This window comes from Typopeltis vanoorti, chromosome 4 (genome assembly GCF_054136105.1).
Source record: "Typopeltis vanoorti isolate ZY-2024b chromosome 4, IOZ_Tvanoo_1.0, whole genome shotgun sequence".
Classification (NCBI taxonomy): domain Eukaryota; kingdom Metazoa; phylum Arthropoda; class Arachnida; order Uropygi; family Thelyphonidae; genus Typopeltis; species Typopeltis vanoorti.
Window position 1 is genome coordinate 101,170,513 of NC_143552.1, and position 15,108 is coordinate 101,185,620.

Sequence of the window (15,108 nt, forward strand, 5' to 3'; positions counted from 1 at the left end):
GTCTTCCATCTAGAATTAATACAAATCCTTATTTTCATAAATAACTTAACGTAATATAAATGAAAGGAAGACAAGACGCTGATAATCATTGGGCACATATGCAAATCATTTTTGCAATCTATGTATGCTAGGCATCAAAGTACTCATGAACTTTTCATCCCACCCCCCCACCCCCACTCCCAAACCTTTTACACTTTAAACTGTAATTTCACAAAATCTATTTTATTTTTACACCCTTTTTCAAAAATATTTTAATCTAAATATCAGCATTCTTTTGAAGAAATACAATTTTTTAAATTGCCTTTTAAGCTTGGATGGACTTTTAACTTGACTGGCATCCTTAATGAACCACATGAATGAATTCCTCCTACAGCTTTGTGATATAACAGTAATGGGTAGTGAGTGACAAAAGGTCATGAGAGCAAGCTTTAATTGTGCAAATGAATTTCCATTATTTCAGAATATCTGGTTAGCAAACTGTTAGTTTTGCTATGGAAATGATTTTGGAAATAAAAGTATTAAGAAAACTTGAAGATGAATTTAAATTTTTCCAATGTTATTTGGTGTGCTGGCACCAACAGGTTGGTTGGTTAGTTAGTTCATTTAGCATGATGTATTTTGGTGCAAAACCATAACAAAGATAAAGGTAACATCAAAATATTTATAGCATTATACCCAAAGGAAAAGGTGGAAAGCTATAATGCATTTAGTAAATCAGGTGATCACGTAACCCAGAAATCATGATCTAGCATGATACTTTTCAAGCCATTTCATGCTTTCAATAAATGGAGTGAATTGAACAATGAAAACCATCATCTGTGACCAGAAGGCCTTTACAAACATACATGCCAGTCAGATTCTAACTTAAAGGTTAATTATAAAACAAATGCTATGAGTAATGAATTCACATTGAGTGTTTTACTAATGCATTATTGTTTAGTGTGGATGGCTTCATCACAATTTCTATGATGTACAGTTGCATAAGAAAGACTACAGATTTGATTCTCGTCAATTATTGCTAATGCCTGAAATAAATTTCAGTGAATGAGAAAGTATTAATAATTATTAAATTGACATTTCTAGAACAGTTATGTTACTTTATCATAATTTCTTTCCAATAATTTTAATGCTAAGTTTCATAGGGTTCCAATGAAGAAAAAAATTTTTAGAGTTCCACAGTTTCTTAAACTGGGGAAAAGAGATATGGAAGTGTAGAAGCAAAGTAATTAAAAAAATACTTAAGAACAGAACAGAAATTTAGCTATTATTAAGCATGGATAAAAAAAGCAATAAAATCAGGGAAGGTTGAACCAAAGGACTGGATTGGAGGATATAGTTAAGTGTGCTGTCACATGAGGTGGTGTTGGATTATAAAGAATTATAAAAGCATTAGGGAAGAACATGAGTTGTATTTGTAAGTAGTACACAATGATTATAGAATTAAAGCAAATGGATTGGTTGCCCAAATGGAGAGCATTGTTGCTCTCCAAATAACAGGTAGGTTAAAGTTTCATTAAAGATATGGTATTGGTAAATTTGTTTAGAAAAAATGAATTTCACCTAAAAAAACTTCAAATAAGAAGTCTGGTGATGCTACAGCCAAACTCTCTTAAACGTACATGCTGTTGTGAAGAAGGGTAGTCATTAGAATGAAGTTTGAATGTGAAAAATGCCTTTTTCTTGATGTTCTAATCCAAATTGGATGCTATTTTCATCCATCCCAAAAGTTACACCTTAAAAAAAAAAAAAAAAAAAAAAAAAAGCAGTCAATTTCGAAAGATAAAGAGAAGCTAAAAGAACTTCAGTCTCTTCTCTGCCAGTCTTACCAATGAATATTCCAAGAACAGGCTTCCAAGATACTAGTTTCTGATACTCTTCATTGGTTAACTTGAATTGGCCACAGATGCATTAGTGAGAAAATGAGAAAGGAAGAAATTCTTATGGAATCAGAGAGAACAGGACTGAAAGAAAGGAAGTTAGTGACAGCAGAAGAGCAACCAACAAAAGTAGAAGTTCGAAGAAAGGTAGAGTTAATAGATGTAATGTAATTTTTTATTCTAAACCAGATGAAGCTATCTGGTTTAGGATAAAAGCTAACATACCACATATACAGTTGAATGCAGCTATAGGCCAAGGGAGCTAAAGGAGATACATAGTGAAAATTACTGAATGAATAAAAGGCAACTAATCATTATTATGCACACAGAAAATGGAAGAAGGAACAAAAGAAAACAAATTTACACAGCTAATATAAGACAATTATCTAAAGCAACATGTGATAGAGATATCCATGGTTTGAGTACTGGATCTGATAAGAGCACCAGAGAAAGTATCCATAACTAAAGTAATCACTTTGCCTTCAATTAAGAAAAACAATTCATGAAATCTTAATTTGGGAAGTAGCTAAGCATATAGATTCAATTAAGAAATTATACGTGGAACTACAAATCTGATTATTATAAAACTAGGGCAGCACAAAGTAGTGTCATGACATAAGAAACTACTGAGGTAGGTTGTCAGTAGTGCACGAAAAATAATTCATTATGTGAAAAAAGAATGTTGTGAATGACAAGGAGAAAGTATCAGCAAACCCACGAGCAGTATCAAGCACAGGAAGAAAGGCAAAGCAGCACTGTGAGGAAGGCAAAAATCAGATGAGGAGCCAAGCAAGTCAAAGGAAATTCCAGCTTTATCTATGCAGCAAGTAAAAGGAAGGAGGATTATGAAGGATAACTTTAATGAATGCCAAGTAGAGAGAGATTGCAGCAAAAAACTGAATTATCAACTGATTACTATGTGTTTAATCCAGGCAAAGATAATGTATGATTGATGATAAAGATCAATATAAAAACAGAGCTGGATGAACTAGATATTTAAGATATCAATATGAGTACATCAGATATCAGCCTATGTTTCATAGGCGAGCACAAGAGAAATGGTATTATCCCTAAGTAGGCTGTTGAAGTCTTAGCACTGACAGTGTCCCAAAGGAATAGGACAAGATAAATCAATCACAAACAAGGTTCTAAGATAGAGTAACAAATTATAGATAATTTAGTAGCTCAGGAGTGGTAGTGTTAAGGATATGAAAATGTTGGTTAAGATTTCAAGAATTATGAAGAGGAATATGATACTCTATAGGGAAGGCTTATGAAAGGTAGATCTCGTCATAGAAACTCTTTCTTCAATAAAGTAACAGTTGAGCTGGATAAGGGAAATGGCTACACCAAGATACTAGACTCGAGTCAGTTGACAGGATGCCATATGGAATGACATAACACTAAGGGAGATGTTTGGGCAAAAGATAATGGTTGCCAATGTGACAAATGTAAAGTTATGCACTTTGAGATGGAAAAAAAAAATAAATAAAATAAAATACAGGCCATGTATCACAAATGGAACTGCACTGCAAGCAATTGATGAGGCTTGCAATTTAGAGGTAATGGTGTGTCACTTGGATGCTAAGAAATATAATGAACAAGCAAGAATAAGGAAGTTATTATCCCTCTTTATAAGGACTTGACACAACCATATCTAGACTACTGTGTACAGATTTTATTGTTCAAGTTTCTTGAGGATGAGGAATACGAGGTGACTCACCGGAAATTGTGACTGGTCTGTGGAATGTCCCTTTGATGATAAACATTTGTAGTTTACAAAGTTTACCACACGTGAAAAGCAAGAGATGTGACATTAAAGGTGATAGTATAGAGTATATGCTAAAGAAATATTTCAATACACGGCTGAATGGGCAAGAACAAAGTGTCATTTAAGGCCACTGGCAAAGGTAAGGACTAGACCTCTTGCTTTGAGTAGAACTGCCTGCCAGAAGCAATGCTTTGCCAGTGAAAAGGTTGAAAGAGAACTGTGATAGGCAGTGTGTGAATCATAGTGTGGGGCTCTCACAATGAATCTTTAGACTCCATGAAAATGCCCATGTAAAAATGTGTGTGTTTACAGTGATCGATTGATAATATAATTAGCACTGTAGAATGTAAATACTTTTGATTTTATAAACATTAAAAAAAAAATGCAAAGGAGGCATGATGAAAGGATGTGCCTACTATCTTATTAAGATTGATACGTTTCTGGTGTTTTTCACGCAGTGATATATATCAGCTCAAATACATAATTTAATGATATTACAACACTAGTGAACTAAATTATAAAAAGATTTTTTTTTTTATTAACTAGCTGAATTTCAAATCAGCATCTTCAGAGCAAAACAGCATGTCACAGTTCATATGTGACAATGAGTAAGCAAAATAATTCAAATTATAATGGACAAAAGATATAAAGTCCTGATTTGGTGTCCCCTAATGTAAAAAAGAAACATTACAGTTGTGGTGAAATTGATCTTAGGATAACAGTCTCCCAAATTTTTGGCAAAGTAATGCAGCCAGCCATACTTCTTAAGGTTAAGAGAATACTTCACAGCCATTACTGATTTTAAAAAAATAATCTTTCTCACCTATAATGACGTCTATATAGCACACTGATTTTCTTCCATCTAATCTTGTATGAAAGTCTGTCCAAAACATTAACCGCTAGTCAAGACTTGCCATAATAGTAGAAAATGAAATAAATTTGAGGATTTCTAAAATAAAATCCACAAATTTATGTCCATATTATAGTAAAATTATAATAAATTGTAAAGTTCAAATGCATTATAAATTTCATAATTATTCCTGGGCAAAGAGAGGGATTTCTGCTAGAACAAGGTTCACTATTGTTTTCTTAAAAATAAATTAATCTCGCATACTCTTTATTGAGTAATCAATATACATAATGTTAGGTTTTCCCATTTTTAATTCAATGCTTGAAACAGTTTTAGAGGAACATCTACATAAGCTAGTAATACCTTTTTTAGTGGAAATGGTGGCCAAAATACACTGTACATAGGTCCATAAATTAAAGACCACTATTTCAGCTAATGAATGGGTGATTTTGTTTCTGACATTTCACATTAAATCACTTTCACAAGTATGAAAGTGATTTAATGTTGCATCTTATAATGATTTTATTTTATCATTTCGTAGTTTTTCCCATTAATGTTTCCAGTATTAGAAGAATTAAATACTATTTTTAATCATGCCATTAGTACTGTTTTCACTCCATTAAAGTTATATAATGAGTTTTTCCTGGCGCTTAAACCTTAACACACATAACTACACCAACATATTCATCTAAACATAACAATCATATATATAGTTGATTTATTTTATCAGAGAATTATGTTCCGCAGAATTTAAATTCATGATAATATAACTAATCACCAAAAACATGACAATATGATACGAGAGTAACTCCCACATTCCAGCTAAGTATATAACATTTACTTTTTTTTTTTTTTATTGGAAGACTAGGCACTAAATAAAATAAGCAACCAAAGAGATTCATTCATCTTTACTATTATTTTTTGCATAGTATGATAAAGCATAGTTGCTTTAATCAACATATACAGTGCATTAATCCCATTAGAACTACGACAATGCTTACTAGCCCCAAGTGTAGTAATGAACACAAAATAAGTAAAAAATTACACACTTCCAATAGATAACCAATTGACAATCTCTAGCAAAATAACATGAGAAAATGGCAGGCTATGTGCTGACCTCTTGTGACATAAAGATGGTTCGGGTGCATTATTTTAAATTTGTATAATTTAAACGTGTAAATGAAGGCCAATATATGTACAAAAACAAACAAAAAGGATAGAACAAAGCAATGTTAATGACTACTTAACGATTTATGCGATTGTTTAAGTTGTAAATAGCACTGCTTTATAATAAGCAATCAACAATGCCCATTTTAGTTATTATAAAATAACTTATTTCATAACTGATTTAAACATACATAAGAGGGAGGGGGGGTACACATACTGTTCTGTTCACCACATATCAGGTCTTGATATGAAAATTCGGAACAAAACTTTCTGAATGGCTCTTGAAAAATATATTGAATATTTTCTTGTGGGATTTTGAAAAAAATTCATTTAACTCACATGTGATGTGACAAAAATCAAATATGTAGAGACACATAGGAGTATTACCTTAATCCCCTTTTCTTGGCACATAACTTCACATGTAAAATTTTTCTAAATAAGAAGTTTTTCAATAAGATAATTAACTTACTGAAAAAATGCTATTGAACTAGAGTGTTCCATATGAACATGAATTAAACTTAGCTCAGATAATTTATGGACTCCCTGTATGCATAAAATACCACACTTTTTGTTTTGAATCAAGAAGAGCAGATTAGACTTAATAGGCAAGCAAAAACTTATTTACCATTAAATATGCAAAAATAGTAATAAGGATAGACCCTTCATTGCAAGAAGCAATGATGGGTCTATCTTTTTTTCTTTCAGAAAAAAATATTTTTTTTTTCCAGACCTATAGCGATTTTTATTTTAAGAGAAAATGGTAACTTATTTAAAGCATATGCTGATCTTTTATTTTTTTTTTCTCCCTTTTGTGTTAGCAATGAAGTAATGACATCAAAAAAATGAATCTTTGCGATTGTCTGTAAAAATACTAGTGGTGGTAATTGGCAGTAGATGGCGGTGTAAATGAGGGTAGTTGTGGTTAGTGGATTTAATGTTAATTTGCTGGTTTGAATGAACAAACAGAACTTTCATGTAAATAATTTGCAAAATTGGTGGAGTGGTGGAGACAAAGTTGTAAAATAGGTGCCCCTCCCTCAATGAGTTTCTGGACTCCCTGGAGGTGTTGCGTAATAATAATAAAGCAGACGCTTCCCATCCTGTAAGATGATAATATTTGTCCTCATATTCAAGATATAGGTGTACCTCATCATACAACACATTTGGTTCCAAGACCACCAACATACAGCAAATTTCATTGTGTGTGTGTGTGTGTGTGTAGAGAGAGAGAGAATTATTGCACCTCCCTTCCTCCACATCCACCCACAGATGCAATGCACATAATGGTGTAATAATATCTTTAAGCAGTTACATGCATGTAACTGATGTAAATAAATGCTACATCAGTAATGCAAAATAAAAAAAAATTAAATAATTTTTGCAACAGCTAAAGTTAGATATGTTGAATGGAAGTTCTCTTCTCCATATCAGGTATAGTAAGCTAAAATGTCTTGTCACTAAATTTAAATTTTAATCTTAGTATTTGATATGTTTACAAGTCTTCCTTCTCTTTTACAGGAAACAAGCGTATTCTTTGATTTTTTTTTTTTGATCTGCCATTATTAGCAACAATATGAAGTAGTTATAAACAGTTCATAATTCACAGTGAAATGAAAAGATGCAATAGGCAATAGCATCATAAACAAACCAATCGTTAAAACCTGCACACTGGTTGACTCACAATAGTACAATGTTGCTAACACTGTTATGCAAGCAAATGTAGCATTGTATAAATGGGAATAAGTCATAACTGAAAATCTTTGTAAAGCAAAACGTCAAAAGGTGGAGATTTACTGTAGTTTATGTACTACTACTTGACTATATCCATTGCTGGTTAATTCAATTTCAGTATTTATCCTTCCTAACCACAAGCTCTTTTTTGAGTAGCAATGATATATTACACCATTACATAACCACTAAACTAACATCCATATACAGTCAAACTCTCACAACAGCAAATTTCCAGGAACCAAAGGAATTGTTTGTTAAAGTGGATAACTTTGTAAAATAAATTTCCTTTAGCATGGCATTAATACTATGAGGCTTGAGCTGGGATTATTTGTCCTTTGTTACAGTGAGTGAGCTACTGTGCAAATTGACATTTGGTGATGGGAATATTTGTGAGCCATTAGATAGCAAATGAATGTTGCCACCTGGTGAGAAAAGCAACCACCTTACTTATTGGAGACTTGAAGTGGCTTAAGAAGAGATATTATATAAAACTAGCTATGATATAATACAATAAAGATCATTAAAATCCAACAGTGTTATAAATTTAACATCATATTATCCAAGTAATATTAACGACATAGCAAGCACAAACAAATTAAGGTCTTCAGAAAATAAAAGATCAGTACATCTTTAAAAAAAAAGGCAATAACTGAGATCCACGCAATACATAAACCATAAGTCAGCTCAGTGCAATGCTACTTATAGCATGTACTAGTTGTGGTAATGTTTATAAAATACAGTATTTAAAAAATATTTCCTTCTGCTTTCAAAAGAAGCACAAAATGAACAGTCCTAAATAATATTATAAACAATTTTAAGTGTCACAAAACTATGCCTGATTGCCAAATTAATATTATTGGCTTCATCAGCATTACTTTAATTATAATTTATATGTGCAATCAGATTCTAAATGCACCTGAGAAGTATTTAAAATTTCAGTGTACAAAAACTAGTGATATTTGAATAAGAAATAATCGGCAAAACTATTTTAAAGAGGATATAAAATATGCTCCTCTTGCCTAAGTCTTAATTTTTTTTTTTTTTTGCTATAAATGTTAAAAATTAAAATTTTCTAACTCTTAATTCAGAATTCAGTGCATAGCTTAAGAAAAACAAATATTGAACATATTTGAATCTTGTCTTTATATCATCATACCAACCAATTATAAATAAGCATACTTAGTTTCTTTACCTTAAAGAATGACTTTTGCAGGTGTAAAGTTAGCAGTAAACTCAACTAAACAATTCTAATGAGAATTATTTGAATGAATACTTTTTCAGATACCAGACTAAGCAAATAATGTCAAGGATAATCTTTTTGTGATATTTCAGCATAATACAGTATGCTAAAGCAATTTCAGGAACATAAATTCAAGGGGAAAAAAAAAGCTAATCAATGAAATAGAGCACTAAATGGAAAAGGTAGTGCAGAAGTATCAAAGTATAGACTGCAAAATCACATTTATATAATTCTTTTTAAAGATTATATCCTATTCTTTATACAGAAAATCAGCAAAAAACAGTGTTGAGCACATGTTGCATATTGTTTATCAAAACTGATAGCAATATTCAATGTATTTCACTGTGCTAAAATTGGAAATTAGCAATTTTTCTAATAGCAACACAATGCCCCAACCATGTCACAAACCCAGAGAAATAGCAAGCTACCTATATGGCATTCGAAACAACTTCACTCTTATTTTTAAATTATAAAATAAGAATAGTGTTAAGGATAAAGAAATGGTAAAAACATGACCGCGAAAAATTAGATTATTCTCGTTTGTTTTTCTAAAGGAATCCATAGCAAAAATGAAACTTAACATGGTTGTAAAGATAGGAGGGGAGGTTCAATTTCTTTAGTGTTCAATATTGTATTTGATGTGTAAACTATATTTTAGTCATTTCTATGGTTCATGTAATGTTTTTGAACGATACCTGAATACTTTCTGGTCTGTTCTGTCATCCAGCAGGATGCTTGATTACTTGACAACCATGTTTCATTTGAATGAAGCTGTGTCTTGACTTGTCTATTTTTACTCTGTATTAGGGACTTGGACACAAAAAAATATGCTTTAGCTGACAACTTGATACGAAAGATGTATAATCAAACTGTACTATACTCTAGGTGTACTTGACCGGTCCCTTTAACATGGAACTGGCACTTGCTTGAAAATCTATAGAAGTTCGAAGGACTTGTATACGACTTCTATTGCTTGCCCTCTTTGCTTGGACCTTTAACTTTTTGATTACTGTATATCCACTATTAACTTGCCACTTGTAATCTTGGCTCTCAAGTCTAACAAAATTAGAAATAACACTGTTAATATTATTTATTACTTAGCACTTAGAAAATAGAAAAAGAATGTGCACTATGATCACTACCAGTTACTGACAATAAGTACTGCACTACTTGTTTCGAAGACACATTGGAATCTTAATTTCTGCTTCTCAAATTATTTCAAGAAAAAAACCCTTAGTTCATTTTGAAATTTTGCTGCCTACAGATAATATAGCCCTTAAAACACCAAAGATCTTATACCATCTATCCTATAAGCTAAAAAATTAAAAATAAAGAAAAGATAAAGAAATAAATGAAACAAAATGAAATGTTGAGTGCTTCTTTTAAATAATAATTTTCTCCTCCATATAAAGTTCACCATGGGTTATTTATTTAATGTATGATGATACAAAATGCTACAAGGTCCAATGGGCAGCTATGGATCATGGGTGTACAAGCTTTTACTCTGGAGGGGCAGGGATAACTTTTTTAGAATCAATTTTATTTAAAGGCCAGTTAACTTTTATAGAAATACTACATAGGTACACTTTAAAACCTAGTAAGTTTTAATTTCTTAACAGAAAGAATGTCTGTGTGTGTGTAACAATAAATGTGCTATTAATATCAATTTTAAATATTTTGCAAACAATACTGATAACAAATTTCTCATGTTTTGAATATCGGTAGTGGAGCAAAATGAGTGGACCAAAACTAAACCCATTTTTCATTGCCAGCTATCTGAATATCTTATTCTACAGACTTACTTTTTATTTTAAATAAAAGTATTCCAAACCAAGATTCCAATTGCCAAAATGCTAAGTCAGATATTTGGTATCAGATACATAAAATCTAAATTAATATACCAAATATTTTCAATTTTACTAGGTATACTTTCCATTAATTCTCTGAGAAACAGAATTTTCAAACAGGTTAGATTATTATTTTTTTTAATGGTACTCCCACACAAGTATTGTAAATATCTGAAGTTAATAAAAAAAAAAAGGCAGCAGTTTATGCCCCACTAAACCTTGCATGACTACTAATTTGAAAGATTTAACTTTTAGATGTGCTTTGAAGCTTAATTAAATACACTTACAACCAGTTTGCAAATCTACAATAGTTATTCTGTCTGCAATTCACTGCAGAAAAAACACTTAAAATGAGAGAAAGTGTATTGTAAAAGGAATCAAAGATAAGTAGCAGCAAAAAAATGGTAAAAACACTTTTATGTATCATATGCTTATTAAAGACTTGAAAAGTTCCATGTTCGATCTCTAGAGCAGTTTCTTTCGGAATGTCTAACCCTAAGCCCATCTAGAGTGGTGGTGCATTGTAGGTTTATAGTCTTTCTTGGAATTGATTCACATTATTAAAATTTTGTAACAATCAGCTGTCACCATAGGCCTGTGCAATCTAGATAGATGAATTATTAAGGATTGCAAAATATTAAAAAATAATAATTTAAATCAGTGATTTAAGTTCAATAACTACTAGATTCTGTTCACATTCTGACAGTAGCAAAGCAAACAGCTTTGAAACTATCCTTAAACATTTAGATTTAAAGAATATCCTAGACAAAATGTGTGCATAGTGCAGGTGTAAAGTATGTTGGCAACTATTAGAAATTTTTTTGCCAATAGTTTTCCCACATGAAAGAACCAAATGGGATAGAATAATTTACTGACTACTCTACTAGTTTCATGAAAATTGTTTCGCATCACAATATGTGAAAATAGAATAAATAAATAAAAGGGATAACATACATAATGAAATATTTGAACAATGAAAAGAGTGTATATGACATTGTTTGCTGGTTCATGATCTGCAACAAACTACTGGTAACCGTGTATGTATCATTTGAATTAGAGAAAGGACATGATGTAAAATCAACCCTTATTTTCCGTTGCACTTTGAGGATGTTTCATAGTTTCAGCTAATTCCTTGAATGTTCATGAAAAAATAACAATGTATGGAATATTTTGGTTTGCTGCCATAATATTCAATGTTTGATTTCAGTTGAATGTGCTGCCAGTCCTATTCTGTGTATCCTTTTGTACTCTACATCCTCTAATTCACCATAACATACACATGGTTACCTAGATGTTTGCAGCAGACCATGAACCAGCAAACAATGTCATAGCAAATGCACACTTTTTTTTTTCCATTGCTATTCCTGTTCAAATATTTCATTATGTCACTTGTTATACTTTTTTTTAATTTAGTTTATTCACAATTTTGCTTGATGTGAAACAAGAATTTTTACAAAACTAGTACAGACAAATTATTCTATCCCATCTCATTCTTTCATGTGGAATAATATGGGCAAAAACATTTTATATGTCTTGTCTCCAAAGAAGCAGATGGAATATGTTGATAACTTCTTTTGCATTTCTTTACACACACACACACACACACACAAAAAAAAAAAAAATAATAATAATAAAAATAAATAAACACCTAGGTAGGTAAGTGCAATCATCTACATATCCCCCTCTTTCCCTGGCCCACTATCTGAAACATCCAAGAGCAATACTATAAAAGCTAAAATGTGCCTGTCATTTGGCTTACTGGAGCAATAAAAATTACTATTTCTGTAACTAACATCTCCATATGATAAAATAATTTCACCTTATGGAAGGCTCAAATGTTTGGTATATTTCAAACAGCTTCATTGAGTTCTATAAACAATGACATCCTCTCAAAGAAAGCAAAGTTTTATCAACATCTCCTCTTTGAAATCTTGCAATAAATAAAATAAAATACAATGAAAAGATGATTAAAGAATGACCTGCTAGAAATTTGAAGTTGAAAGGTATAACCAATCTAATGAGAAGAGCAATCCCATCTCACATTAAAGGGCTATCCAATCAGATTTCCAAAATTCTTAAACATTTAATTGTGAATTCCCTATAAACCAGTCAGCAAATTATTTCTCCTTTTCAGATAGATTCCTGAGAAAAACTTCAAAGTACATAAAAGTGAAATAGCAGAAGAATGATCCTTAGGTAGCAAGGTTAACAGAAACTCAAAAATATAGTAACAATAAGATGTGACCAAGTATTGATGATTTCTGCATACTTGACAATTCAACTGGAGTGTGTCACAACCAACTAAACCTGACCTCCAATGTTCAAAATCAAAACTGGGCACATGCCTAGTTGATGGTACTTATTATCAAAAATACCTTCAAATATACATACAAAATTTACTGGTCCTGATGGCATTTCTTGAAAATTTTTCTGAAGGTTCGTGAATCAGTTGATTCCTGTTTCATGTTGCCTTCTTCTCTCCCATTCCAATGGTATCCATTTTGTGGCTAGGAAATTTAGTCCATGTTCAACCTATTAAGGGTAAAGAACTTGTGTACCAAACACATTACCTAAGCCATACTATTCTTGCTTCAGCATTCTTTCTAAGAGTAAACTTAATGCTAATTATATGAAGAGCCAAAGGCTTCAATTCGGCGACATGAAATTATTTAAATTAAGGGATATTACATTCCATATTGTTTCATAGCCGAATAAGAAACCCAAAGAGTTTTATGCTGAATATAGAAACTATATAAAGTTTGGCGAGTCCAAGCTTAAGCAAATACCTGGAAGTCCATATGGTAGTGCAACATGGGGCAACTCATAGTGGAGTAAGCTCCGATCACTGTTCTTGGTATTTACTCAATGTAAAACCCAGCTCCTAGGAGCTTGTATTACTGTTCTACATTATAAGAGAAGGTCACTACCCAGACCGGTTTTAACCTTTATTGAGGTCTCATCAGTGAGTAGGTAGACCTAGTTAATACCAAGTTGTAGCGAACAGAACTTACATACCCTACTATAAGAATTGCCAAGAAGATGTCCTAATAAATTACTAATTATGAGTTGCCCCATGTTGCACTACCATATGGATTATCCATTCTAGTAGTAAGACTTATACGTTGGTTAGACATAACTGGTAATTAATTTACGGAATTGACAACGCATATAAAGTAAATAAATTAAAGATAACTTTAATAAATCACTTCTATATTTCGGCAATGTCACATTGCCATCTTCGGGAACATAAAGATATGGTAGGTGCACTAAGGAACTAACAAAGCAAATGAGGAAGAAAATAAGAACTAATTTTGTTCCTAAAGTCCTAATGGTGCCCTCTTGCAGGCTAATTTGGTAGTCTTGGCAGTTGGGCTGAAGTTCTCAAAATGAAAGTCTCCCAAATTTGGGGCAGTTTCATGCACCCAAATTTGTTGAGGTTAGGAACGTTTTTTAGAGCTGCTGAAGATTCTTTGAATAGTCTTTCGTATTTAAACTTGCTGCGATGGATTATTTTTGTCTTCTTCCAACGAATTTTATGGTGGGTATCTAAGGCATGGTCTGCCAGTCCAGAGCGGCTGTACTGGTTAGCCAATGGCTACAACCCCAAAAAAATCCAAAAAATACTAAAACCTGTAAACCACAACCCCCCTCCCCCCCTCCACAATAAAGACTACACCAAGTCTATCACTATCCCCTACATCCAGGGCACCTCTGAAAAAATAACTAATATCCTCAAAAAATATGACCTTACTTCCTGTTACAGACCATATAAAAAGTTGGCATCCCTTATCCGCTCTACCAAAGACCAACCACTTCCCCTAGATCTACCTGGTGTATACCAGGTCCCTTGCAGCTGCAAATTGTCCTACTTTGGCCAAACAGGCAGAACAACAAATATCAGGATTTCAGAACACCAAGACTACATCCGTTTTCACCAGTACAGCCGCTCTGGACTGGCAGACCATGCCTTAGATACCCATCATAAAATTCGTTGGAAGAAGACAAAAATAATCCATCGCAGCAAGTTTAAATACGAAAGACTATTCAAAGAATCTTCAGCAGCTCTAAAAAACGTTCCTAACCTCAACAAATTTGGGTGCATGAAACTGCCCCAAATTTGGGAGACTTTCATTTTGAGAACTTCAGCCCAACTGCCAAGACTACCAAATTAGCCAGCAAGAGGGCACCATTAGGACTTTAGGAACAAAATTAGTTCTTATTTTCTTCCTCATTTGCTTTGTTAGTTCCTTAGTGCACATACCATATCTTTATGTTCCCGAAGATGGCAATGTGACATTGCCGAAATATAGAAGTGATTTATTAAAGTTATCTTTAATTTATTTACTTTATATGCGTTGTCAATTCCGTAAATTAATTACCAGTTATGGACTATCCAGGTATTTGCTTATGCTTGGACTTGCCGAACTTTATATAGTTTCTATATTCAGCATGAAACTCTGAGTTTCTTATTCGGCTATGAAATAATATGGGATATAATATTCCTTAACTTAAGTAAACTTAATGGTTTACTTCTATCTGGAACTTCTTAACTAATAAACAATTTCCAATATGGATTTTGCTATCACCTGCCTTTCAATAAATGCCAGGGGGAAAATGTTATATTG

General features: G+C 32.3%; 1 protein-coding gene across 8 annotated transcripts in view; it reads right to left on the bottom strand.

The window, feature by feature from the left end:
- LOC150107553 (serine/arginine-rich splicing factor 12-like) overlaps positions 1-15,108 on the bottom strand; it is a 103,466-nt gene that overhangs the window by 59,719 nt on the left and 28,639 nt on the right. For 2 of the 8 annotated variants that reach the window (XM_090391951.1, XM_090391952.1), the window contains one exon: positions 9,332-9,692. The exons of 5 other annotated variants lie outside the window; for them this stretch is intronic. In XM_090391951.1, coding sequence (XP_090248077.1) covers positions 9,332-9,359 — 28 coding nt within the window. In that variant the 5' untranslated portion in view covers positions 9,360-9,692. Of the gene's footprint in view, positions 1-9,331; positions 9,693-12,874; positions 12,984-15,108 lie in introns of those variants that run through there. One more of the 8 variants, XM_090391954.1, reaches the window with a different exon arrangement.